Source organism: Acipenser ruthenus, chromosome 7 (assembly GCF_902713425.1).
Source record: "Acipenser ruthenus chromosome 7, fAciRut3.2 maternal haplotype, whole genome shotgun sequence".
Lineage (NCBI taxonomy): Eukaryota > Metazoa > Chordata > Actinopteri > Acipenseriformes > Acipenseridae > Acipenser > Acipenser ruthenus.
Genome location: NC_081195.1, coordinates 16,859,821 through 16,887,630, shown reverse-complemented (window position 1 = coordinate 16,887,630; position 27,810 = coordinate 16,859,821). Strand labels below are relative to the sequence as shown.

Genomic DNA, 27,810 nt, shown 5'->3' with positions numbered 1-27,810 from the left:
ATATACACGTATCACAAAGTTCTTCAAAGAGACTATAATGAATTTGCAATGTCAGAGCAGTCGGTTTTAAAGAGTAGGAGATCAACAATTCAGCATCTGTCTGCAAGAGGCCTTTAAGAGTATGTATAGCACAGATACTTCCATTATTTTAATGATGTTGTTGGGAGAGTGGATTGTTTCCACTATGTGTGTAATAAGATCAAAGGTTAAATAAAGCATTGTTAATGTGATATTTTGGCTACTATCTTAGAGAAATGTGTTAATCAGAATATTCTGCCTTTTATTGCAACTGTCAGTCAAGTCAAAATTGTAAAGGGGTACTTGAGCTGAAAACTCCAGACAGAAGGGGTACGGTTTCAAAAAAAAAGGTTGAAAACCCCTGCTCTAGTCTATTAATAAAAAATAAAAAAAAGTTTTGAATGCTTGGAAAATCAGCATGTAAACATGAACACTTCCCTGAGTCTTTTCAACGGCTGTTCTGCAAATGACCCAGCAGAGGGTGCTCAAGAGCAGGGTCTCCCTCTGAGATTTCTCTAGAGACTCCAAACATCTTCACAGCCCCATTCTGGCTAATTAAACTGATGACTTTGACCTAGAGATATAACATTATTTCCGAAGCAAAACAAAAGTGTCTAAACGACAAACTGTCCAGTAAAGTTTTAACCGGATAAATACATAACAATTATGTGGTTCTTCAGTAGTAAGGTCAAATTTTGCTAGGTCTTTAACCATTTAACCACCATTTCCAAGTATATAAACCAGCGTTTTTAGATGAAATGATCTGGGTTATTATTTTGAGTTTGCCAGTATGCTTCCCTGGGTTTTTACTTCTTATTTTCTACTTGCTGGCTTTGTATTCCTTTGGCACAGCCTGATAGTCCAGATGTTCATGGGATGATTTAAAGTGAATCATCAATAGCAGTACTATAATTAAAGGATTAGATTGTATTACCAGTTTAAAACCAACTTTATCATACAGTTTTTGAGGTTATTAAAACATACTGTTGTTGTTTAATAACAGAAATAAAGGGTTTTCTGGTATATGGATGTTTCAGGGAATATAATTATCTCTCAAGAGGATGGTTGCATTTCATTTCTCAGTGTTTAAATACACTGAACACAAGCCATGGCATAATGGTATGTCTAATGATTTGTATGTCTAAGAATTCTGAAATAGACACAAACTTTAAAAACGTGCAAAACATACATGCCCACTTTAAAATAACTGTTATTAACTTTATGGCTATCCTAAAGTTTGCAGATTTGCAGCTGAAGAAGGCGCTACTAGTTCAGTTTCTTTTAGTTTTACCCAGTGTTTTGAAGGTATTGATGGTCCAAATCCATAACCATACAGAACAGGAGCTTTAAATAAAGGTTTATATTCAGGAAAGTTGAAGTCTTGAACTTTTTCATGAATACCAATCTTTGGGCCCTGTTTTGAAGCATGTAAAGACTACAGACTAAGGTCTGTCATCGAAAGTGAAATTAAGTTATAGGAAAATAAAAGTTATAGAATACTAGCAACAAGCTGATTTAGTCACTCAACAACAAACTATCTAAGCTTGTTACTAGTACTGTAACATTAGCAGTTTGATTTTATCTTCACCAAATAGTCAACAGTCACATTCTACAGCGGTTGCTAAAAACTGTTATAAATTTAAAATCTGCTAATATTCAAAAAGAGAAATCATTCAGGTCGTTTAATGCTGGTTTCATCTCCTCTGATGTGGATTGGAGACATGCCTAGTTTCACTGGAGCACTGTTTACTACAAACACAATCTAAATGTACTGCAGTTTGCAGATGGCTAACTGATCAAAAAGCATATTTTGTAAAACGTCTTACATGTGGGAATACAGCCTATTGTTCATGTCAATGGATTTAATGCACAAAGCATAAAATGCCTCCACTAGCAATGTTCTCAAAAACATCTCAGTTATATAAAGCTCTTTGAATTACTGTGCTTTAAACCAGTTAAGGCAGTAAACAGGTTAATTGTATTTTAAAACAACATATGAAAAAAAAGAGTCAGAATTCCAGATAGCTTTAATTATGACTGAGCCCAAACTCCTGTGACCACACTAAAAAGGTTTTCACTGAGAACACTAGATGGCTCCAGTTCAAAAGGTTAGACTGTACTAAAAACATGAACACAAAAGACAACTTCACTGAGCCCACACAGCTCAGCATTATTTAGCTCTGGTCACCTTTAAAAATGGTGTAGTTTAGTTTTTTTTAATTATTCAGGTACTGTCAATTTCACTATACAACTTGTTTTTATATCCAATAATAATGTTTTTCAAAGTAAAAAAATAAAAAATACAAAAAAAGCAAAAAAAAGTATAAAAGAACAGTAACAGAAAATAAGAATGCAAGTACATTAGTTAAGATAACTGTTCTGTGGCAGATCTTCTGTTCCAGTTGATTGCCGTAGACATATGTAACCCAGGCTAGATCAGTCCAATGTCTTATTAGAGGTAAGAGCCTGAGCCATCTAGTGAACAGGTTTTTTTTTTTAGTTTGTTTTGCTGGAAATACAGAGCTGTGATTCAGATAGTGCTGCTTTTATGTCTATAAAGGACTTGGCCGATCTAGCCCTGGTTACATAAAAAAATGTATGTATATATATATATATATATATATATATATATATATATATATATATATATATATATATATATATATATATATGACTTCTCAAATAAAAACCACTAAGAATAATGGTAAACAACTTAAATTCAAGGGGACAGTAAAATATACTTTTCAAATGCAATTTGTAGCAGCATACTCTTTAAATTGCTGCGAGTTAAATATTTGTAAAGAAGAATCCCAGTAATAAAAAGACATATGGTTTCCAACAAATATGAACAGATTTTATTTTATACAGTATAAAAAATGAGGGAAAAAGCATTAACCAAAAGGTTTGTTGTTTCGAGTGAACTCAGAAAATATGATTCAGTATTTGAAGTTCTGGATGAAGGCTAACATCAGTGGTGTTTAATCACATTTTCACAGCTTGACTGTGAATTGTTTAACAAATGGCATTACGCCTCCCTTCAATTTCCTTGCAGTTAATTGGTTTAGGAATTCTTAAGTCTGTCCATTCTCACAATGTAGGTCTCCTCCTGCACTCGGAGCTTCTCACTGATCTCCGTCTGTCAGAAAACAGAGGGTCAACACAATGAGATTACATCAGGCTACACAGTCTCTGTCTACTGCTCCTGATAGTCCTTAGAAGCTGGTCAATATCCTACAGCACAATCATATCCTGTTTGCAGAGATTTGGTGGCCTACCCTCTCCACTCTTGATATCCTCTTATCACATTACAGTGGCAGGACAGAGGACATGGGGTATCATTTATGAACAGCAATGTTTCCTTAGGACATTGTTTGATTTATATACATGGGATTCAGCGATTTTGGGGTTTCAGACAATGCAATCAGGGATGCTAGAATCTGTTTAATTTCCTAAACTTTACGATTAAACACGTTTCAAAGTTTAAATTTGAACATATTGGGATTTGTAATTAAAATCTGAAGCCTTCCACTGGAGAGCTGTTTAAGATATACTGTAGGCTACAACAACATTAATGTGGATTAGAATACATGTGCATGTGGAATAAATATTGAATAAATAACTGTATACTGTGTACACACTACAGCGGGCCTTTATTTTTGGCAAGACAATGGTTAAACGTTTATGATTCTGAACCATTAACCTCCATAAACGAGAATATAAAAAAAAAACCATTAGTGATGTACTGTATATTAATGCAAAATTATACACTCATCCCAGATATGGTTTTGTATTAGACCACATTATCAGTTTGTTGATTGGAGATTTGACTTTATTAATTCATTTACAAGGTTAACCTTTAGTATGAAGCTGGTTTGAAGATGAAGTTTTCTACTTTTTATAATACCGGACCCATTCTAGTCAATACACCTGGGGCCCTAAATTGGATTATGGATAGGGCTTCTGTTTTTTGGGCTTTATTAATTGTATTTTTCGGTGCTTATTTTTTAGCTATTTTCGAGTTTTTCTATTGGGGGTGCTTTATCGGGTTTTATCGGTTAAAACCGAAAATCGGAAGCCCTAATTATGGAGTTTATTATTAGATAGTCACATTTTAGCAGCTGTTGTATTGTATCATGTGTGTTTTCCCAGAGATTCGTCACCACAAATGTATAACACATGTCTCTCACAGTTCAAGCATATCCACTAAAGTGGTTGTTAGACTGAGGCCAATTCATTTTTAACCCACCAATACATTTGAGCCTTTTGAACTTGGACACTGGAGTTTTATACAAGCCTCTGCTCATTTACAACATCCTTCTTCTGAAACCAAGTAACCAAAAAAGCTACTTTAATCTTAATTTGAAATAGATCTGCAGTACATATATTTGAAAACACACTGCATTTTAAGACAAAGTCAAACACAAAAAGTGCTAAGAATAATAGTGGTTATGCTGGAAATATTAATTTCATTGCAGGTAGTACACCAGGAGTTAATGTAAAATGACACTTATCCATGCACTTGCCAAAAGGCTGTGTACATTTGTTTTACATGTATCTTAATTAAATGATAAATACACATACCAAACCACTTATGACTTAAATACAGTAACAAAAAAAGTAAAACATTCTTTCACAGCCTACGTTTGGAGTTTACTTAACCATACTGGCCTACACTGATCAAACCCACATGAGTTGCTGCTCCCCAGGCAGTGTTCAGATCCAGGATATGCTTTGGGAAATGCTTTTAGTATTACAAGCATCTCTTACAGCAAAAAGGCTCATTTCAGTGGTACAGTGAGCATTTTTTGCAGTATTTAAGAAAAATAATGTTGTTTGTGAGTCAGGATAAACCTATGGTAAGGTACAAATGTAATGTACATAAGGGTATTATCAAAGATATTTGATAGATATCTGTAAAGCCTATGTTCTTCTTGTAGTCAACCCCCCCCTCGCCAACAATTTTGACTAATTTCAAAAGTATTTATTACAGTGTATTAACACTAATTATTGTCATAGCACCTTCCCCTGTTTTATCTGAAATCAAATGTTTGACCAAAATCTAAATCGTATAATATGAACACAATTTTTTCATAGTTTCTTTTTTTTAAATCACTGAGGTCTGTTTGTTTCTTTTTTCTTAACTCTTAACTTTAACCCTAAATTCAGGAACGTTAAATAAGGCCTTCCAGTCGAGATTAGGACACGCTCGGCATCACATATCCTGCTTCTGATCCATGGAAAGCAGGATATATATTTTTTAGACAGGTAAAGTCAACTGTATTGTGTTTCTGTTTTAACTGATTCGGGACTTCAATTGTACTCCATTTGGTCAAAGATTTTAGACAGTTAATTACAATGTATATGGGTTTTTAGGGGTCAATTTGTTTTTTGTTATTTTTATTAAATCTTTTTATGCTATATTGCAATTCCTTGTGTGTAAGTTGTTTATAATTAGAGATGTTATTTTGCACAGCTTGAGCAGCCAGAACAGCCTCACTTTCCTGCCCAAACTGCACAAGGTGAAAATATGCAAGAAGCATGTCTGTACCATTCACCGACTGTGATTCTGTAAATTCAAAATTCAACTAGTAACATGAAAATGTGACTGTGACCCATACCCACTGTATGCACTCAATATGCAAGTTTGACTTACAGACACATTGACAAATACCTTAATATAACCCCAGATACTGATACTGTAAATAGCTAAAGTATGTACAGACCAATTTTTCAATAAGTGACTCTCTAGATATATGTGAAAATGTAAGTTTGAAATACAGAGATGGAGAGATACCTTCTAGAACCTCATATTCTGACACAGACCATTTTTTAAAATCACAATTCAATAAGCTCTTAATGTACATAAAAATGGTAAAGTGTGACAGATAGACAGCCAGGCAAAGCAAGGTGTGGAATTTATAAAAAAATCAAACACTTTGGAAGTATGACCCCAGACAAGTATTTTTTACTGATAAAGCTTTTGGTTTGAATATCTATTTAAGCACATAGATTTACTTCTTGTTCAGAAAAGTTTGAAAGGAATCACACCTCTGAAGTACAATGGAGGGAAGGGGGGTAGATGTTGTTAACATACCTGCAGGTTTCCAATGACGTCTCGTGTGACAAGCCCCAACACTGACTTTACATCTTCCATGGTGTAGCCTTCCAAAGGATCTTTGACTTCTGCTTCAGTTACAGAAGTTCTCTCATCATAATCCTGCTTACCCATCTGTGAAAAGAAACAATACAGATTTTAACAAACATCACCCAGAGAATGAAACTTTGTTTGGCACTATCAAGATCGATAAAAATATGTTAAAATAACATATTTTATTACTAAACCTTTTTTTATTAACACCAGGGCAGATATTTTGATGAGTCTCTATTTAACATTGTGACTGCCATGCAAATGGAATGTGAGTAGGAAGTTAGAAATAGCAATTGGGTGTCTTGTTAGTTACAAAAACAACGCTGTTAAATCCTGATCACTTACTGTACACATATGTATATAACAAATTACATTGTAAGATTTCTAATGTGAGTTTTATGCTTTTAGATGGGATTTATTCATTGTTATTCATTTGTATTCACTGTAGACTCGCAGTTTTATAACTACATTGGTAGCATTAGCCAGTAAAGAGCACATTTTAATTGTTTTTATTTAATTTTACTGGCACATCAGTTTTGTGATCAAATTAAATAAATGCTTGCAAAACATCATGATTATAATTACTTCAAGACATGTGTTCTGCAAGAAGAAAACAAATATGTTCCTTATTTTCTTTGTGCACTACTCTGGCTTCACTGAACTATGCAGTTTAACAGCATGTATTTTAAATCGTGTTTTTAATACAGTGGTCAGTTTGTTCCACTGTTTTACCATGTGATTCAACATTATTATTATTCATTTCTTAGCAGACGCCCTTATCCAGGGCGACTTACAATTGTTACAAGATATCACATTATACATTATTTCACATTATACAGTTATCACATCCCATCACATCTGTGCTTTTCTTTACTAAGCTTTTCTGTGCTTTCACTATGCTTTACAATGCACTTACTGTGCTACCATGGTGTACATCCATACTTTCACACTCTCAAAACACAGAAGCCAATTTATGTATTCCTTCCATATGAAGGTTGGTAAACTATTACAACATTTTAAGGAGACCAACTAGTAAATGAATTAACTTTAGAAAATATCTCTCTTAGAAACAACTTTCATGAATAGCAACATGATGCACATACACACTCAGCATTTTTACAACCTAATCAGATATCAGTCAAAAATAAAGCACACTATACTTTTAAATAATTAAAAATAACATAGAAGCCCCTCCTCCCTTCACCACCATTCTGCTCTGTTCCATGCTGACTTCTTATAAGCCAACACGAATATTTTCCAGGTTCAATAAATACAGTAACTGACAGGGAGGTTCCTATGTCACTTGACCAGTTCCTGGAGTAGTGGTTTGGGCTCTGGACTCTTGACCGGAGGGTCGTGGGTTCAGTCCCAGGTGGGGAACACTGCTGCTGTACCCTTGAGCAAGGTACTTTACCTAGATTGCTCCAGTAAAAACCCAACTGTATAATTGGGTAATTGTATGTAAAAATAATGTGATATCTTGTAACAATTGTAAGTTGCCCTGGATAAGGGCATCTGCTAAGAAATAAATAATAATGGTGGTATGGTTGACATCATAGGTCAGGTAAGCAAAGTCTTTACACCAATGTAACTGGCAACTTATGTTGTTTTACAAAATGAGTAACAGACAATTAATCTAGCAAACATGTATTTTCAAGCATGTATTTTCATTTAAAACCATGCTATCTGGTACAACACTAGGTTCAAGAGAGTTCTCCATTTCCACACCTTATTCTCAGGATACGGTACCTGTTACTGCTTCACTAGTCATTTTTCATCAGTAGTGTCTTCTGGTTCAAAGCATGTTACTGGCTTAAAGCATGTCAGTACACAAGGAAAGCACCTGGTTGGTAAAAGGCAAGAAGCTGTTGGAGGGGTAGAGACAATTTCCCGGTGAAATGGCAAAGTGCAACACAACCTGAAGCATGGCTTGCAAACAGAGATTTCTTTAACATAGTGTAGTACCACATATCGGGTTTTAAAAGACCTATTTAGCAAATAAAAATGCACAACAGGTAAGATGTATATTTTAATTGTGTTAGCTACAACCTCTTGCTGTATCCAGAATGAATTTATACTGGTTTGTTATCATTGAAGACTGATCCTTAATCATCTCTAATATTTTTGTACATGATATTAATACATGTAAGTATCGTTCAATGGATGCTGGATGAGCAGTAATATATACATTTTCAATGTACGACAGTCGGCAGGACCATTTGGCACAGATAATACGAATTTCTGATGACGATTTTTTTTCTGGTCACTTGAAATTCATCTTAACGAGAACTGACCAGTGGCGGCTGGTGGCCAAAATCTTTGGGTGTTCACACCTCGGAGCAGGTGAGGGGGTGGGATCCAGGGAACCAACCTCAGTGGTAGAAGCACTGTTCAGTGGATCTGTTTCTTGTTGGAAGCAATACAAAAAGTTTGCTCTGCGATGTCTTATCATGGCAAATTTTTCGATTACTTTATTATTAAAGTCAGGAATGTCAGCCATCATGTCTTTTTCAATTGATAACATGGCTAAAGCACTTAATCGTTCGGTTTTCATACATTAAAAAAATAATAATAATATAAAAAGTGAGATGTTGAAATAAGACAAATATATTAAACACACTGAATGTGTATTTATTTAAATTTAAGTTGTCCCTGAATCTAAATCAATCCCAAGTTCAAAGACCAAGAACAGGAAAAAATAAGACCTTAAAATGGAAGTCACAATTAAGGCCAAAGGAGAAAAAAAAAACTGTAATTAACAATGAAGTAGATTTTTTTATTTTTTATTTTCAGGAACCAGCAGATAATTTATAAAGACCTAATAAAAATACTTCAGCTACAAACAAACAGTAAAAAAAATAGTAATTTAAAAAGACCTAGGAAAAAAAAAAGCCTGACACAGCTATCAACAAGATTTAAAAAGATAATATAAAATATTATAATACAAATATACTGTACAGTATATTTAATAACGGATTACCCCAATCAGGCAGTAGTGGTCGGTAAATTAACAAAAACAAATTTTTTGACTAACACAGCAAGATATTATTGAGCTTAAGTTAGCCTCAGGAGAAAAAGGGACAGACGGCACAAAATAAAAGCAGATTAAAACTGTGAAAAGAACGAAGTTGAACAAATAAGAGTATTCATAAACATTCATTTTAAAGTTAGACGAAGTTAGACAAAGATAATTAGACTTGTGAATTTTATTTTAATATTTAAACAGCTTAAACATTTTCTATCTTTCCTCAAAGTACTACACCATGCAAGAGTGAGAAGAGACAAAGTCGTGCTGCTCATATTTATAGCCTTTGTTGTCTTGGCACATGCGCGCTGATCACCTGAACACCGTGTTCACTAACAGGCTGCGCTCTATCCTGACATTTTTAAGCCAATCATAGCCAGTCCTGGATGACGGCTAGTTGCTACTGCACATGTGCAAGGCGGATAAACAGATGGGATGATCAGCATTGTTGATGTGCCAGTATCACATGAGAGGGGGGAAATGAAACGCACATCACCCAGAAGAAGGGAAGCGCAATTCATTAATAAGAGACTGGGGGTTCGGCAAGCAAGCCAACACTGTTAACCGGCCGCCCCTGGAACTGACTGGAAGATAATGAACTGATCTCAAAGAATATCCATTCCCACTATTTCTAGTAATACCTCGTCTTCACTTTGTTCTGCTGGGGCCGGTGCTATAAACTGAGAGTAGATGTCAGAGGACAGGCCTTCCTCAAGCGGAGCTGGGAATGGGAACTCTGTTGGCTTAATAACCTCAATGTTTTCCTTACAAAAAAAAAGACAAGATTTGTTTATATTACAGTAAGTCATAAGAAAAGTAATTGTAAAACATTGGTTATCATTCCTTTAAAGGGACACTTTATAAAACCTATGGTACATGTTCCTATAATTCCCAACCTTATCCTCTTATTTCATCTGTATGATTCTCTATTGTTGTGTTTGCTAAGTTCATTATTTACCCAGCAACTATTACTTCTGGAAATACTGCTCAAGGAAGATTGTGACGTGAGGTGGAGAAAAATAATAGCGTGGCACAGGCTTCAGTCCACAGCACAACACTTATATGCTTCCCCCATACAATCAGCCCGTTCAGAAGCAATGTTTTGCTGGAATAGTTAGTATGCATGATAAATAATGATTTAATCAAAAATAATATGATGCTAAACAGGAAATAAATATTATGAAAATGTAGATGCTAGAGAGTATGCTTTTAAGTCTGAAAAGACCAAGCTGGTTGCCATGGCAGACTGTTTCTGTTTCAATTTTCTTGGGAGGTTTGTCGTTGTCTTGGAAACCAACATATCATGTAGCTTAGCTAAAATTACAAATGTATACAGACTAGGAAATTAAAATGCAAAACCAACAATGAAAGAGAGATTACATGATCTGGCCTTTAATACTAATTGAGTACTACATTTTACTGTGGAAGGGGCCTTCCCTGTTTCACTGTTTTCAAAATTTCATGTGCAAGTCTGATAGAGAAATAAGTGAGCACTGTATGTTCAATGTATTTACAACATTACTACAGTAAAACATGGTGGCAGGATGCTCTGTTTTACAAGCATTGAGTGACTTTTTGGCATACTAAAATACATCCATTATGTCTGGTACTTCGGGAGAACAGGGGTCATTTTGCCTTCAAATATATTTACATTTTAGAGCAAAGCCTGATTACTTCTCCCATAATTCATTGGGACAACACAGGATAGGCTTTGTGTTTATGTCTGTTCTCTTTTCTTATGTTTGCTGTTGTTGTTTGGATACATGACTCAGACAACAAGTTATCTCTTCCTTTTACAGATAATTAAGTGCAAATTCCTCTGTTGTGGCCTTTTTTAAATGTAATTATTTACATTTTTGTAAAGACACAGTTACATTTATCTCTATTTAGAAATTGTATAAGAATTCTGTTATAGCAAAAATGGCTTTTTCAAAATATTTGTATTTATAAAATATCAACTCTAGTCTAACTTTGTTCTGGTCACATTTGCTTTTTATAATTTTGCCCTGATTAAGACCAACAGAAATTGTAACAAACACAGGAAAAGTCTGTCCTTTTTCAAGTATCACTGCCCTTCCTATAATTAAAAGACAGTTTCCTTTAAAAAAAACACAGTGTTCCCATTCCTCTATTTAAAGCGACAAACTGCCCAAAGCATAAACATGCATAATAAACTATTTAATCTACTACATATAACAAAGTAGCTTCAAAATTAATCTCCTTGTTTTTTTTCTGTCCTCTTATATTTGGTTGTAGTTGCAGGTACTGTACTTTTTTGATAAGCCTGCATTATAGCACTTTTAATTCCAGGAGCTGCTCACCATTTCTAGTGCCCTACCAACTATAACAATTGCAAAAAAAATCTAACAGCACCTACTATCAGTCATCTTTCAGTCTGGATTGCACGTCTGTATATCAGCCACAATGGACAGGCCGTTTACATAAAAAACGTTGTTGCTGCCTATTACAATATTGCAGTTTTTTTTAATTCTGTGTGTTACCCCTGTATTGTTATAAAATAGGAGAGGAGAAAAACACTTACTTCCAGGCCCAGAACAAGCTCATCTCTTGGTTGACTGAAGAGAAATTCGTATAGTTTATAATGCTGAAATAAACTGAAAACAAAACAGTCAGGGTTAAAACATATACAGGACTAAACAAAAAATACAGGACTACAGTCTTTAATGTAGTTGTATTTGATATTTCACCAAGATCAATACCTTTAATACACAATATGGGAAAAAGTAAAGAGCTATCTGTAGACCTTAGGCAGAAAATGATTATATTGTCATAAAGCTGGAGAAGGATACAAGAAGATTTCCAAGCATTTGAGTATGCCAATTTCAACTATTGTTTCTAAAGAAGTACTAGACTCATGGTACTGTCACAACGCTCCCTCGGTCTGGAAGAAAGAAGGTTCTTTCACCAAGAACAAGTAGAAGAATTGTGAGGAAGGTTAATAACAATCCGAGATTGACTGCCAAAGATTTTTAAAGTGAATTTGCTGCAAGTGGGACTGGGGTTTCCATTTCAGCCATAGGTCGAGTATTGCATGGTGAAGGTCAATGGTCACAGGCCAAGGAAAACGGAACATTTTTTATATATTTTTTGGATTTCAAAACTTGAAAGTGGAAAGTAAATGATCACGAAAGTTTTCATGAATGTTGTTGCTCTGTGGTTTGTGCTGTTATGTCTGGAATAAACACGAGTTGTGTAAATTATATTAAAAATGCATAATGTATTACATATAACATTGTTTACAGATATCTGTTTATATATATATTTTATATACAGTACACACACAAGACTGGTATTGACAGTGAGAAACACAGGGGATACCAAATTAGACAGCTGACAATACCTTAGTGTATGGCTGTATTATTTGGTATCTCCTGTGCATTTCAGGCAGTGACAATATATAAAATCCACATGCTGTTTGTTGTGTTGTATACTGTCATAACTTCTCATTAAAGCCTCTGTGGGATTTGGGTTTGTATGTAATGTGTTTTTTTGTTTTTATTTTACTGTAGAGCTTTTTAAAAAGTTGATGCTTTAAGTCTTAGGAGTATGCAGTGTTTTATTGCAGTATGCACTGTTTCCTTCATTGCACTAGTTCCAATCTTTTTAAAACAGAGAGAAAAAAAGCTTGCTGGCCCAGTGTTTGTGCAATGGACTGGCCACATACCGGTCCACTCTCTGTACCGGACTTCCATAGATTTGGATCGGACCACTCACGGAACCTGGTCCGGTCCGCATCCCTAATATATATGGGAGTGAAAGTACAAGGCCAGATGTATCTCCTAGTATTGCCAAGTTGGAAGAGTCTTAATACCAAATATTTGGTTAATGTGAAATAAAACATCTGAGCAGAATTTAGTAAATCGTATTCCAATACCAAATTAGCCGTGGTCAGCATTTTCTTAACCACATCTGTATCATAAATAATAATCTCTCAAGGAGGAATCTAAGCAAATCTAATCCAAATCAAACAGATCAGTAATAAATAACATTAAAAATAACTACTGGGGGGGGGCTCCCGAGTGGCGCATCCAGTAAAGGCGTGGAGTGCAGGATGCGCTCTATAGTCTGGACGTCGAAGGTTCGAGTCCAGGCTACTCCACAGCCGACCGTGGACGGGAGATCCCAGGGGGCGGTGCACAATTGGCCGAGCGTCGCCCGGGGGGAGGGAGGGTTAGGTCGGCCAGGGTGTCCACGGCTCACTGCGCACTAGCGACCCCTGTAGTCTGGCCAGGCGCCTGCGGGCTTGCCTGTAAGCTGCCCGAGAGCTGCGTTGTCCTCCGACACTGTAGCTCTTGGGTGGCTGCATGGTGAGTCCGCAGTGTGAAAAAAAGCGGTTGGCTGACGGCACACGCTTCGAAGGACAGTGTGTGTTCATCTTCGCCATTCCGAGTCAGCGCAGGGGTGGTAGCGGTGAGCTGAGCTTAAAAAATAATTGGCCATTCTAAATTGGGGGAAAATAATAAAAATAATTGGCAACAACTAAATTAAAAAAAAAAAAAAAAAAGAATAACTACTGTAAAATTAACTCATTTTAAAGCCTTGATCTACCTGAATTGAACCATGACATGTTCTATACCAAAAGACAGGTACATTTTACAGGAAAATATTAATAAGATCTAATATAAACCATGAGTAATATGGCAAGTTGTATTTCCTTAAAAAGTAATAAGCACTTATTTTAAGAATGATGATTCTTAAATGCATACAGACACAAAGGAGATGGTGCTTAACACCTTTACTCTAGGACGTGCCAACTGATATGAACTAGACCAGTGGTTCCTAACCTGTGGTCCGTGAGTAAACTCCAGGTGGTCCACAAACAACTCCCAATTCAGTTACGCAATTCTTACACAATAACACGCTGTGCTACCAAAATATTACTAAGCAACACAACAAATAGCTTTAACCACGTGATATAGAATTATAAGATATGTATGTAGTCTGTATTTTTCCCCTTCATTTTTTTTTTTTTTTTTTTTTTTTTAACGGATGTGTTTATAATTAATATTTATTACAGCTCCCTTTGATGCAATACCAAGCATGGCCTTCAAAGCTGCCATTAACTGAAACAGCTTTCTAATGTGAAACAAATACTAACTAAATATGCACATTTGTCAAAATTACAGGCTTTTTTTTTTTTGTTATCTAGCATTCATGCAAATGCACTGCTTTGTAACCTGTGCTCATTCTACAGCTTGTGTTGATTGAACTTCAGGGAAAAAAAAACCCATAATCCGGCTGTCCAGTGGCCTTTTTCACTCAGCATAAAAGTAGCGCACTGCATTGAATATTCCTAACTAGGTTTGAATAACTAAATAAGAATAAAACAATAAATAAAAATAAAACATTAAAACCACAGTTTTAGTACTTTTCACTTTCAGCAATATATGTGCTGCATATAGTCTTGCCAGGGGTATAGGAATACAGTATACCATTATTTAAATATGTTTTTGGAGAGGTTAGCTGCATATAGTAACAGAAGTTAATGTGAAACAAAAAGACTTGTGAACTGTACCGTAGTGTGAATGGTCGATTTCAGCTCTATGTTAGTATATGGGTTTATTCAGCCAGGTTTAATATCTTACAAGACTATATGCCAAAAGGAAACTCTATTAGCACTACTTCTGAAAATAATGTGTATATTCTGTTCTTGACGTGGTCATATTTAACCAAAATGCTATAAATCCTATCGACTGTATTTATTTATTTATTTAAAAAAATAGGCGCATTAAAACTGCAGCCCATTGAGTGAGTGTGGCTTCATTGACTGACCTGTTATATTGCAATGGGGTTTTTGTAAAGTTATTTGGCCAGCCCACAATGCTGTTGTGGAACGGATGAACAACAAACATTTTTAGGATAACCACCCATGTCCAGCTGTTCCGAAAGCCAAATAGTGTTTTTTCATGAACTATCTACAATGGCTGTTATTCGTCTTCAGGAAGGCCTCCATCATCTAAATGACCTTAAAAATGAATGCATCCTTTACAGGAAGCCACAACACTTTGTGATGGAGAACATCCTTTTTTCAGGTAGTAATTGTTTTTCCACAGCAGCAACAACTGTGACCTATCCTCTACACAGTGGAGATAATCAAGAGGTTCTAATGTACTAATGTAGTCTGTGACACCACGCAGTACCCTGGTCTCTCTCGTTCATTTCCCATCATGATTCCCACAGAACCAGTAAAAACAAAAATATATTTAGCTTTTTACGCATGTGGATTCTCACAGTTAAAACATAAAATAGAAAATTATAAAAAAGGACTGGAAAAAGCAGTAGAAAAAACGTAGGTAAAGATACAAAGGTTTAGCAGCTTAACTGGTATTAAGGCTATTTATTCTCTTCACTCTCAGTAAAGCATGATTTATATTTAAACGTCAGACAGATTTAATATGATGTTATTAAAATGCTGCATAATAAAAGCTACAGTAATACAATGTTTTATCATCTTATTCATAGCTCTGCTCGGCCAGTTTATTAAAATGTTGTGTGAATTGAGTCCTCATTTTCTTTTAGACAAGCAACTGCAGTGGGGTAGACTAATTATTCTCAAATGCTTTTGTATGTGAATAAATCTTTTTTTGTAAAAACTCTAGATGTGTAATAATAATTGGTAACAACATTGGAGGCTTAATATGTGATGTGAACTAGACATATATCTAATAACATATTTTAATAGTTTTGCTGTATGTGCCAAAAATAAATCGATAAAGATGGCAGATTTGCACAGGATACTCCAGGATACCACGTTCAGTCTCATATGTTTAAATTAAAATTTCAGCTATAATTTTAAATACTCAATCACAAAAAATATGTATTTCAGTGATGTTGTACTGTATATTCAATTGCTTGTGAATCGCTGCTTGACTTTAATCACCTGACCTTCAACAAAATATGAAAACTGTATAAGGCGATTGTTGTGAATTGCCAAATTAGGTAAAAAAGAACCTGACACCTGAAAAAGACAGAACAGCTGTCACATCAGTGCCTGACTTTTAATCACTTCTTGACTCGTCATATGCCAAGTTCGTTCTGCAGGTGTTTCATCTCTATGGTTACAATTGTATTGTGTGTTGTGTCCGAAGATGACATCACAAAGAGACTCATCCATTCACTCTTAGTGTACTCTTATACTGTAATACTCTCGTGGGTTTCAGCACAGCAGTATGACAAGCTATTTCAGGCTGGGCTTCTGCCCAGTTAGATATACCAGGTGGCGAAGAAATAAACTGCAGCCACTGACACTTTTAGTATCCTACTTCAGAAGACAATTTCAAGGGCTTTCCTATCAACGAATAAGAGATTCAAAACAACCAGATACCATTCCCCTCACAGTGGCAGAACAGCTACATCTCAGAAGATACTGAATCTTGAAAGTCACTGTACCTGGACTTGAAATAGTCAATGATGGAGATGGCCTGGTCCACACTGAAGAATTCAATTCCACCTTTTCCTGCTGGACTGGACTGCCTAATTCCAGCCATTGTCTTTGCAAGTTCTTTCCAGTTGTCCACAAGTGACATGTGTTTTTCTGTATTAAAATAAGTAAGCATTCATCTCTACAGTATTTATTGAAATAGTAGGTTAATGTTAATGGTTGAATAGGTTTATTATAATAATTATATTCCACACAATAACTGATGCTCTAGATGCCCATACATTTAGGAGGTGAGGGGTTGTACACAGGCAAAAGTGTAGATTTTGTGCTACAGTTTTGCAACAAGCAAGCATGGATGTTGTATCTGTTGCATAGCAAAAGGAGTGGGTACATTTTTCCTGATCTCTTTGCAGTTAAAACATTTCTTGTGGCATGCCTGCTATACTATACTGAAGTTTTGAATGAGACAGGACTATGTACATGGAGCCTATTATTTCAGCAAACACATTCCGATTACCTTATGCAACTGGCTTACTTGTGTGTAAATTGGGCTAATATTCCAATTAAGGCCTCAAGCTACAGGAGAGATAAATACATTTTTAGCTCTATTTCTGACAGACTCTTAAACACGTAATATGTGTTATTTTACAACAGTTTATTGTTTGCATATGCCTCCTTTTACATGCATGCACCTTTTATAAGGGATGTGAAGTTTACCAGTGTGGGATTACACATGCAGAAATACTACACCACGAAAGGGAAAGATTTCACTGTAATTTGTGTTTACCACAAAAGTTAAAAAGCGCAAACCGGAAATTCCAGACCACTGTTCTTGTCCTAAGCCATCGCAATTAGGAGGTTCTACCAGTAAGTATTTGATCTACTGTAAAAAGGATGTTGTTACTTTCTAATTCACTTAGTCTAGCCTTGTAATTGTATCAGACATTTCCAGAGACAGGAACCATAGCATTATTTATTAATTGAGTATTCATGTATAGTATGTATTACATTAAACCAGTATTTAGTTATAAAATAAATTCAGAAATAAATAATAAATACATCAATACTATATACTTTATAAAATGTTATTAAATACAGGAATGCATAATCAATATAGAAAAGGTTAAAAGCAGGTTCCGAAAAATATAGTGTTACACATCCCCACATGTTGCTACAACTGTTTAAATAATGTACCTGAAATTTTTATTTTTATTGTTAACATCCTGACAACTTTTTTACACTTATAAACTTTAAAGTCTGTTTCAAGGATCTTTTCAAAATGTCTGCTCTAGTGCACTGATAGTGTAAGGATTATTGCCCACATTGGACACACTATGTACAGTATTAATATCAAACCACACCTGAATAACTAAATTGTACTCAGGAATTACTATTAATCTGTTTGTTTTTTTTGGTTTTTTTAATAATTTTACTTTAAGAATTGTGATATATATTCTATGTATGGGATGTTGACTAACGTGTACAAATTTAAATGGAAACTCTACTTACTGGCATTCTCCAACAGCATGCGTAAGAGGGTCATGAAACCTGATATCTGCTGGCTTGTAAAGTTCGTTTCTTTGGCCCACCAAAACCCAGAGACATAGTAATCCAATAAAGCTGCCTCCTTTAAGCACGTCTGACGGTTTTTAAACTGGAGGATGTCTTCCATTTTCCTATTAAAATATTATATGTGTTATTTTAAAACATTTAAGCATAACTCAACATTTTTTTTAGAAGAAAGTGGATTTACCCTTTTTTTTTTTAATTAAGTTGCTCTTAAAGAGCAACTTAGTACAGTTATCTTAACCAATATTTAATATACAAGAAATTGTAACACTTAACCTGCCCTCCCGTGCTGGTTACAATCCAGTGCACCAATTTAAATTATAGAGATGACCTCAAGGTGCTCAGAAGGTGCTTTGAGGCTGTTAGGGGTTTTAAAAGTTGCTAAGGGGGTGATGACTCAAACAGAAAACGATATAAAGTGATTCAAAACAAAAAGGAATAGAGTATATTAGTTACAATAACTGTGATATTTCATACACACTAAGCTGCTCTTTATGCCCCATACAGTATATGCATAAAAAAGTGTTTGTTTTTTTTAATTGCACACCCACACTGACACTGACACTGACACACCTATAGAAATACTGCTATACTTTTAAATACTTACTTTTGCACTTGTTCCACGCTCAGTTCTGACAACATGCTAACTTGTGAATGCGATAGAAACTTCCAGGCAAACGTGTGCTCCTTTTCACTGGCTTCATTATCCTGATCCGTACATAAAAAAGAAACAAACACACAAAATAGAAGAAATGCATGCATGTTAAATCTGAAGTTTAAAAAAGAAAAAGTTCCTTTGAACTACATTCTTCACTAGTTTAACCTTCTGTGCACCCACCCTATGAGAAAGGTCTTCCAGGTTATTTACATGTATATCCCCCAAATACAGTTTCACCTATAAAACCATGGTACAGTAAGTCATTAAAGACTACAATGATAATAACGCCAAACAAAAGCAATTTAAAGCAGCACACTAAATTTTGGTTGTTGGAGATAAAGGTTCCAAAGTGCATTAAAAGTTAATAGCAGCACTACATAAAATACACCCATCGGTTGTCAAGACGAAGAAGTTTTTAAACTATTAGTGAATATCAGCTGTTAGTTACTGTACAAGTGCTGTAATAATGCAATGTGCATGTCTGCATTGCAACATGCTTCTGTTGCACCAGATGTATTTGTGTACAACACAACAAAAATAATATTATTAATGGCACACACAGAACATAAAATATTTAATGACAATAAAAAAGCACTTAGTGAAAAACCCTGTTGAAATGCTATCAATTTTAGTTACTTTTGCTATGTCCATTTAACAGCTAACTTAAAGAGACAGATAAGGCTGTAATGTAGCCTTCTATGTAGTGTAGATGCAAAACCACAGTTTAAATAAATAAATAAATAAATAAATAAATAAATAAATAAAGAAAGAAAGAAAGAAAGAAAGAAAGAAAGAAAAATACAACCAACATTTATGGGATTCATATCCATCATTACACATGCAACTACTGGTCCACTTTAATACTACAGGCCTAATTAATACCTTGAGAAATATATTATTTGTAATCCTTGCATTTAGATTTTCTGTCACATTCCAAAACACTGCTGCACAACCACAAACTTCTAACTATACACACATCCTTTGACATTGAACAGGCAGTTCCTCTTTCTAAGTGCAAAGGATATGAAAGAACAGCAAAATTACAACAGAGCTTCCTGAAACTAATGAGCATTACTGTTCCTAGAGTACACACACACCTGGTGAGCCTTTTGTTTAATGCTTGTGGCTTACTTTGTTGGTTTTGAGTGGTAGTTGTATATCTTCTCTGTGACTAAGAAACTGAAATGCATTTTAACATTTTTTTTTCAAATACATTGTGGTTATGAAGTCAGTATGTCACTTTGCAATGTAGAATTGATGTGGAAAAGAAACTATATTATACTTTTACTGTGGAAAAGTAGTATGTATGCTTCTATGGTTTAATCGTAATATATATTTAGTGTACACTATCTGCTGGAATATAAAAATCATCAAAATACACTTATTATTTATACTACCCAGTCTGCAGTCTGTATTGTACAAATACATTCCATAGGCAACCCAGGCCTGAAAGTTACAGTACAACTATAATATAGCAGTAGGCACCAATACCAAACATAGTCTACTGTATTTATGCTTTAAAAATTGTTATCCTTAAAGTTTGTCTATCTGCTGTCCAAATTAAGCCGTTTTTTAATGGGACTACTGTACGCGAATATCATCAGCCTAATTTAAACGGACAACGTCATCATCGCATGGTGCTTGAGTCAAAATAATGCACTTTTCATTGACAGAGTAATTACTGTAGGCGGTATTGTATTGCCATACTTATGGTTGCATTGCAACGTGCTTCTGTTGTTGCAACGCTGTAATGCAACGACTATGTTGTGTATACCGGTAAGTACAGTAGCAGCATAATAATATTATACAAGATCGCCTCCAAAAATCAGCAAACTAAATCCAAAACAAAGTATTTTAAACCAACACCTTACGAGTTGATGTTCTATATTAATCACCTTATTTTGTTTCTTCTCTTGCACCTGTATTTCTGGCATTTGTGATTTCGGAAGAGGTTTCATTTTGTCTTTCCCGGCCATGTTTGAACTGTTTGGCTTTCTGTTGCCGTGGGAACCGAATGCCCTGCCCAACGGGAGGAGCCACATTAACACGCGTGATTTGGACTTCACTCTTACTAAACGCATACTTGATTCGCAAGCGAAAACGTTTAAAGAAACTGAGGTATGACACAGCCCCGTTTTTTTTGGGTGGAACCGCATAACAGTCTCGCGTTTTGATTGGTCCTTGTCTGTCAGAGGACTATGACGTTAAAACGTGATCACAGAGCGAGAGAGAGAGAGAGAGAGAGAGAGAGAGAGAGAGAGAGAGAGAGAGAGAGAGAGAGAGAGGGAATTTACCCATCATTGCTTTGGCAATACTTGTAAAAAATTAGTCATGCCAATAAAGCAATTGAAATTGAATTGAAATTGAGAGAGTCAGACTCACTCCAATATAAGGCCCTCCAAACCCAAGATCTCAGCCCTGAAAAGAGTCCCCTAAGTCTGCTGGCCTTGAAGCTCACTGCACTGACCCCCACTAATGCTAACACAAACCAGCTTCAGGTCAACACTGCTTACCAGCCCCCAATCAGAGTAAACCAAATTATAAAACAAACCAAAAACTCCTATCTGAAACATTGGGACACAGAAACAAAATCCCAAAATAAACTTGATTGTTATCGGGCCCTAAAAAGAAACTACACCCTCGCAGAGTATCTCTCCACTGTCAGAGATACAAAGCAGAGACAGATCCTGCTATGACTTTCTCTTCACCTCCCTTGCACTGTGAGAGAACTGCTCCTACTCCTGTATCACTAGCATCTGTGTTCAAGATAAAAGGTTGCTCAAAATCAGGATATGCAAGTACTTGGGCAGAACTCAAATGTTCTTTAAGTTCCTCAAAAGATTCCTGGCAATCTGCAGTCCATTCAAAGCATTGTCCCTTCTTAGTGAGGTTGAAGAGTAGATAAGCAATAAGAGAGAACCCTGGTATGAACCGTCGATAATAAGATGCAAACCCAAGAAAACTGCAAATGTCCTTGACAGTTTTTCGGCACATGCCATTCTTGGACTGCAGCTACCTTCTGTAGGTCTGTGGCAACCCCCTCTTTAGACACTACATGATCCAGGTAATGAACCATGTCGCGTAGCAAGTGACACTTGCTTGGCTTCACCTTAAGGCCAGTCTCCTGCAGTCTCTGGAATACTTGTCCCAGGCGTCTTATATGATCATCGAAGGTGCGGCTGAACACAATAATGTCATCTAGATAAACTAGACAGGCTTGCCACTGTAGACCTGCAAGGGTGAGCTCCATCAGCCTCTGAAAAGCGCTGGGGGCACTGCAAGTCCAAAAGGCATCACATTAAACTCAAACAAGCCTTGAGAGGTAGCAAATGCTGTCTTGGGTCGGTCTTCTGGACAAACTTCGACCTGCCAGTAGCCACTGGTAAGGTCAAGTGTAGAGAAGTACTGGGCCAACCCCAAGGCATCGAGGGTGTCATCTATTCTCAGCAAGGGGTATGCATCCTTTTCAGTTGCTGCATTGAGTTGCCTGTAATCTACACAGAACCTACAGGTCCCATCCTTCTTCCAAACCATTACTACTGGAACAGCCCAGGGACTTGATGATGGTTGGATAACGCCTTGATCTAGCATTATTTGTATTTGCTGTTGGCAAGCAGCCTTCTGGGACGGAGCCATACAACGGAGGGGTCCCCATATAGGGGCATGGCCACCTGTGCGGATGTGGTGCTGAACTGCATTGGTTCGGCCAAAGTCACTATCATGCGCGCTAAACACATTCTTATGTAACTGCTTCTTTTCATCCATGGAGAGAGGACTCTCTTCGGCATGCAATCTTTTAAACAATTAGATATCTATATATATACTGAATATATGATGTCCAAAATATACATTAATAGCAAGCAATCACACGGACAAACTTCAATGAAACAATGATGCATGCACATATCTCAAAGTAGTGCAAAATTCAGCAATGGGCAGAATTTGGCACGACTGCGGTGCGAGAAGCAGACCAGGGTAGGGGCCTGAGGCTGATAAGTGAGCAGACGTGGAAGATTATAGTCTTAGAGTCCGGGAACCTACAGTTTTTATGCATGCATTGACCACAAACATTTGTTATGTTTTTTACTTTTGACATAAGCGACCAGGAACAAAAAAAGTCCAAAATACGTGCTAAGACAAAGGAAAGCCCAATTCTGCTAGTTTTAAGCCGAACTGGCAACCCTGCACATACAACTGCTTACAGCAGCACTTTAGAAGGGGGCGGGAGGATGTGGGTCGATCCTCCAATTAAAACCTGTGCCCAGATCACCGGTTCTACTAATGGGAGTACTGTGTTTCAGACAGACAGGAGTTTGTCATCAGAGGCAAAGCCTCCTCTGGTTAAAAAAAAAAAAAAAACTCTGGTCTCCTCCAATTAAAACCTGTGCTCAGATCACGCAATCTGACACTGCTTTTATTTATTTATTTATTTATTTTAGGTCACCTGGCTGTCTCAATTCTGACTTAACTCTATGAGTTTATAAGTCGTAAATAGACTTATGTCAGTATTTACACATTTGTCTTTATTATTCCCTCTGACTTAGTTTTAATATTTATTTCTGTTCGTGAATTCCTGGAAGTCCCTGTCACTTAGAAAACCACTATTCAATTTTCTTTTCCTAGTCTGGGATTCCCCGCTGGGAATTCTATCCCTGGGCACATTTGACCCTTATATCTTATTACTTTCACTTTCTTTTTTCATTATTATGTGTGATTAAGATTGACTCACCTGATCAAGACAATGATAATGGAACCGGTCATAAAAATGATGAAAATCAATCTTTACAACCAGTGATTGTTTCAGGAAGTTTCTCAGGAATCCTGGGTATTCGGCACCAAAAACTGTAGGGAAATAAATGTGACAAATTATTTTTTTTATCAAAAATACTTTATATGTATAAAAGAAAATAATGTTAATACAATCGTATAAACATTACATACGAGCAAGCAAAGACATGCAGGTCACAGCATGCCCTAATGTATACTCTCTTCCAATCAGTATGGATCCACCCTACTATCACACCCGTCCTGGTACGGGGGGAGGGGGGGGGAACTCACCCAAATCTATCACATTCTATAGTGTGTCACATTTAAGCATTTTACAGACTATCTTACTTAATCTGTTAGAAACTGTTTCAAACTAGTCCTTTGTTTGTGGTGTTCTGTTTTCACACTGTGTCTCCACTCCTCCACACATCTTGATTAGACATCTGGTAACTTTGGCTCTCTGCCCAGACGCCAAGATACGAGAGACTGCAAATGTCTTGCTTAGGTAGTTACATGTGCTTTAAGCTGTATCAAAATATGAAAATGAAACTTTAACATACAAGTAAAGAAACTTATAATCAAATACATAATTAATACTTTATGCAGAATGTCATCTCCTAAAGAAGTGTTTCCTATATATATATATATATATATATATATATATATATATATATATATGTGTGTGTGCACGTTAAAGTTATGTATGTGTGTCCAAAGGTATGTATGTTCAATGAAAGTGTCATTCATATCAACTAAAATTTTTTCACATTAAAAATGTGTTCGTTACACATAAATAAAATACATTTATTTATTTATTTTAAGTTTGCAATATAAGCCCTGCGTGGAAATTGAACCCAAGACATGCTTCTAACACAGCTTGCAATGCAGATGCTGTAGCTTTCACGCCACAGTTTCTACTTCCATTTGCAAGTAGTATAGCACTAAAGTTACAGTTTTTAACAAGTAACAAGATGAAAAAGATTTTGTAAATAATGATTATGTATTATCCCAATTGTATTGAAACTTTTCATCTGATTTTGCAAACTATCATAATAAGCTTGATCTGTTCATTTAGTATATTGTAATGTTTTCATGTTTAGGAAGTAGTTCTCAGGGTAGGGTTGCCATCTTTTCCACAGACCAAACCCAGACATATTTCTCAGTCAGCCTTGGTCTATCAAAACTGCAGTATACTGTAATACAGTGTAACACAAGTAAGCGGGTTGGTGATTCCCAGTCCTTACATAAAATATGCCTTTACCATTAACAGAATGCTTTATGCTACATTTATTATTTTACTGAACTAATATGAAATCACAGAGACATCATCATTTATAACATATTTAAAAGTACAATAATTGCAAACAGCATCCATCTACCTGTAATGTTATGCAACTTGAAAACTGAACAGAAATCATTATGCACGTACCTTACATATTGCTAATGCTGTGCTCCTTTTTGCATAGCTGTATTTGTACTTGGTGGGGATCCTGCGATCACACCAGCTGCTGTGTTTGAGACGATGCTGCTGCAACAAAAAACACCTCCTTCAGCAGCAGCATCTCCTGAGGCACAGGCAGGGTCTTCACCATCTACATCATCATCACACAAAACTCCCTCCAAACAAAAAAGAAAAAGGGCATTACATAGTAGCCCACCATCATGGTTTAAAATAATGCAAATGAAAAAAAGAAGACAGCAACCAAAAATGTAACACACTAATAGAAATAGGGAATAAACAATTAGAAATGATGAATGAAAGAAATAATTTGCTCAGAGAATTTACCCAAATATTGAAGGAGAACATCAAGAAATAGAAGGAAAAAAAACAGCTGACAATTGTTATGTTTTGTGTATTTATTTGATGTATTTTGTGTATTTTTTTATTTAAGTCTGTACAATTAACAGCACTGACAAATAAATCTAATGGAACACATACATTTAAGTCTTATTTTTATTATTATATATTACTATTTTTATTGTTAATTATTAAATCTTAAGATAGCGGTGTACAAATTTAATAAATAATTACTTTATGAAAATCAAGCTACTATCAAAACTACTCTACAGAATTATGTAGCCTGCTGAGGTCACGTGACTGCAGATTGTTCACATCACGTGGATATGTTCGTTGTCTACAGCATTATTCAAATGCTGGTGACAAAGTAGAATGTACAGATCAGTACTATACAGTACATTTTTCTAATAAGTAGTGGAAATCGTTTAAGCAACTAATGTATTTCAAAGAAAATATTATAGGAAGGTTGTTGTTTCTTATGCGTTTCACTTAAAAACTGGACATCAGTGCGTCCGGGCTTGTTAATTCCTGCCACCCGGACACAGATGCCAATTGCTGGACTGTCCGGTCAAACCCGGACAGGTGGCAACCCTAACTCAGTCATGGAGACGGTGTTGAATTCTCAAATGCTCTGCAACCCCCGTAAACAACAATACACATTCTCCCCATTAATTAACGGCGTGACCCGTCCAGTTCCCCCTGCATGCAACATATACAAAAGACAGACTAGACAAACTGAACAGACAGCAAGTCCTGCAACAAAGCAATTGTCTGTGTCGTTACTATATATATATATATATATATATATATATATATATATATATATATATATAATTTGAAAGTAATAATATATAAAAGCATGATGACCTTTATGTACAAAAACCTTCACTAATATACAATTGAACATGAAATGTTGAATGGTTATTTTTGTTTCATACAGTATTAGTCAGTCTTTATACGATAGTGAAAAATAAATAAATAAATATCATAGATAAATAAATAAATGTCTATGTATTCATTTATTTCAATATTTATATTAATGTATTTATTTATGTATGTTTTATTTTTACCAAATATATAGGCTATCCTTCAGCATAGCTAATTCTCAGAAATCAATGTTCCTTTTTGTCCAGTAGGGACCACAAATAGCGTTACTCTCATCAACCAGTATCGAGAGAGGAAACCGTACTTCCTTGCGCCAATAGGGACCACAATGAGTATTACACTAACAGGAAACCAAAAATTTTCAATACTCAAGATCAAAATTTCACAATGAGGATGATGATGATGAATTATGGCTCGAAAATCTAAAAAAAAAATAACGTCCCGAGAATTCTCAGCTGTCTGACTTCATCTTTCAAAATACTGCTTGCCTCATCTATTTGTGCAGCACTGACCGTTAACATAACACGCTTATAAACTGAAGTTTGTAGGTTCAAATTCTACGTATACCTGATTTTTTTTTAATTATATAAAGACAGTTTTTTTTGTTTGCAAGCAAATGTTCAAGTTTAAAACTGAAAGTAATTTAATATAAATGTTATAGACGTCACAATAAGTGCGTTCCATAGTATATCTCCATGTTGAGTTAATTGTCATTAAGATGTCCTGTAGCCTAATATACATATACATGGATAAAAGTACCTGGGGTCTTCATTATTATTATTATTATTATTATTATTATTATTATTATTATTATTATTTTGCCTGCTAGTCCATTTTAAAAATACACCACCCACTCGATATATAGCGGGTGTCGGGGTCCAATACAAATCCGCTACCGAGGGCCGGGATATAGCAAGAGACCTAGGGGCCTATAGAAAAACAAATAGGCTAACAAATACTGTACAACCACTCCCTCGTTTTATTAGGGGCGTCAGGGTCCAATATAAATCATCTAGGCAACCAGCTTTTTCTCATTTTTTGTATAAAAAGCAGCACACCATTTTAATACATACTGCGGAGGGTAACTGCGTCTCATCAAGTCTCGAATTAATTTCATTAATCTTCCTCTCTTTTCTCAAATGCCCAAACCGCTGCATTGAAAGAATCCATTCCCCATAGGAGGCATGTTATTAGGGAGCCGACGTCACTGCCCTGTGACACTTGCGTGCATTGCTTAAAAAACGCTTCAGCAAGTAGATATTTAATTTGCTTTGTGTTGTTGTGCAATGCGTGTGTATATGATAACAGTACGATATTAATGCGTTGTTTTTAATTGTTCTGTATATTTTAGTTTGTGATGTGCAGTACAAAATAAAACTAACCGTTGGGCGAAAAAGGAGCTGGACATTTTTACCTTACTTTTGCGACTTATTTCTCTTACTGTATGACAGGTATTTATTTTTTTCTACATTTCACCTAAGAGTGTTGGGAACTACAAATTAAATGTGGAATGGTGCTTTTGTTTGTTGCTTTTGCTGTG

At 35.7% G+C, this 27,810-nt stretch overlaps 1 protein-coding gene across 4 annotated transcripts; it reads right to left on the bottom strand.

The window, feature by feature from the left end:
- Positions 1-2,027: 2,027 nt before the first annotated feature.
- On the bottom strand, positions 2,028-27,461 carry LOC117414757 (ciliary-associated calcium-binding coiled-coil protein 1). Of its 4 annotated transcripts, XM_034024544.3 has the most exons (11): positions 27,344-27,461; positions 25,017-25,204; positions 23,936-24,112; positions 23,550-23,662; positions 18,770-18,870; positions 18,103-18,269; positions 16,602-16,746; positions 11,734-11,806; positions 9,833-9,955; positions 6,113-6,247; positions 2,028-3,154 (listed from the first exon to the last, which is right to left on the bottom strand). In XM_034024544.3, exons 5-11 carry the CDS (start codon positions 18,802-18,804, stop codon positions 3,080-3,082), a joined length of 753 nt encoding a protein of 250 aa, XP_033880435.1. In that variant the 5' UTR covers positions 18,805-18,870; positions 23,550-23,662; positions 23,936-24,112; positions 25,017-25,204; positions 27,344-27,461; the 3' UTR covers positions 2,028-3,079. The 4 variants fall into 4 exon arrangements, 3 of the variants coding, with proteins under 3 accessions (XP_033880435.1, XP_033880436.1, XP_033880434.2); XM_034024545.3 differs by lacking the exon at positions 23,936-24,112; XM_034024543.3 differs by lacking the exons at positions 23,550-23,662; positions 23,936-24,112; positions 25,017-25,204; positions 27,344-27,461 and adding an exon at positions 20,716-20,938.
- Between the last annotated feature and the right edge of the window lie 349 nt (positions 27,462-27,810).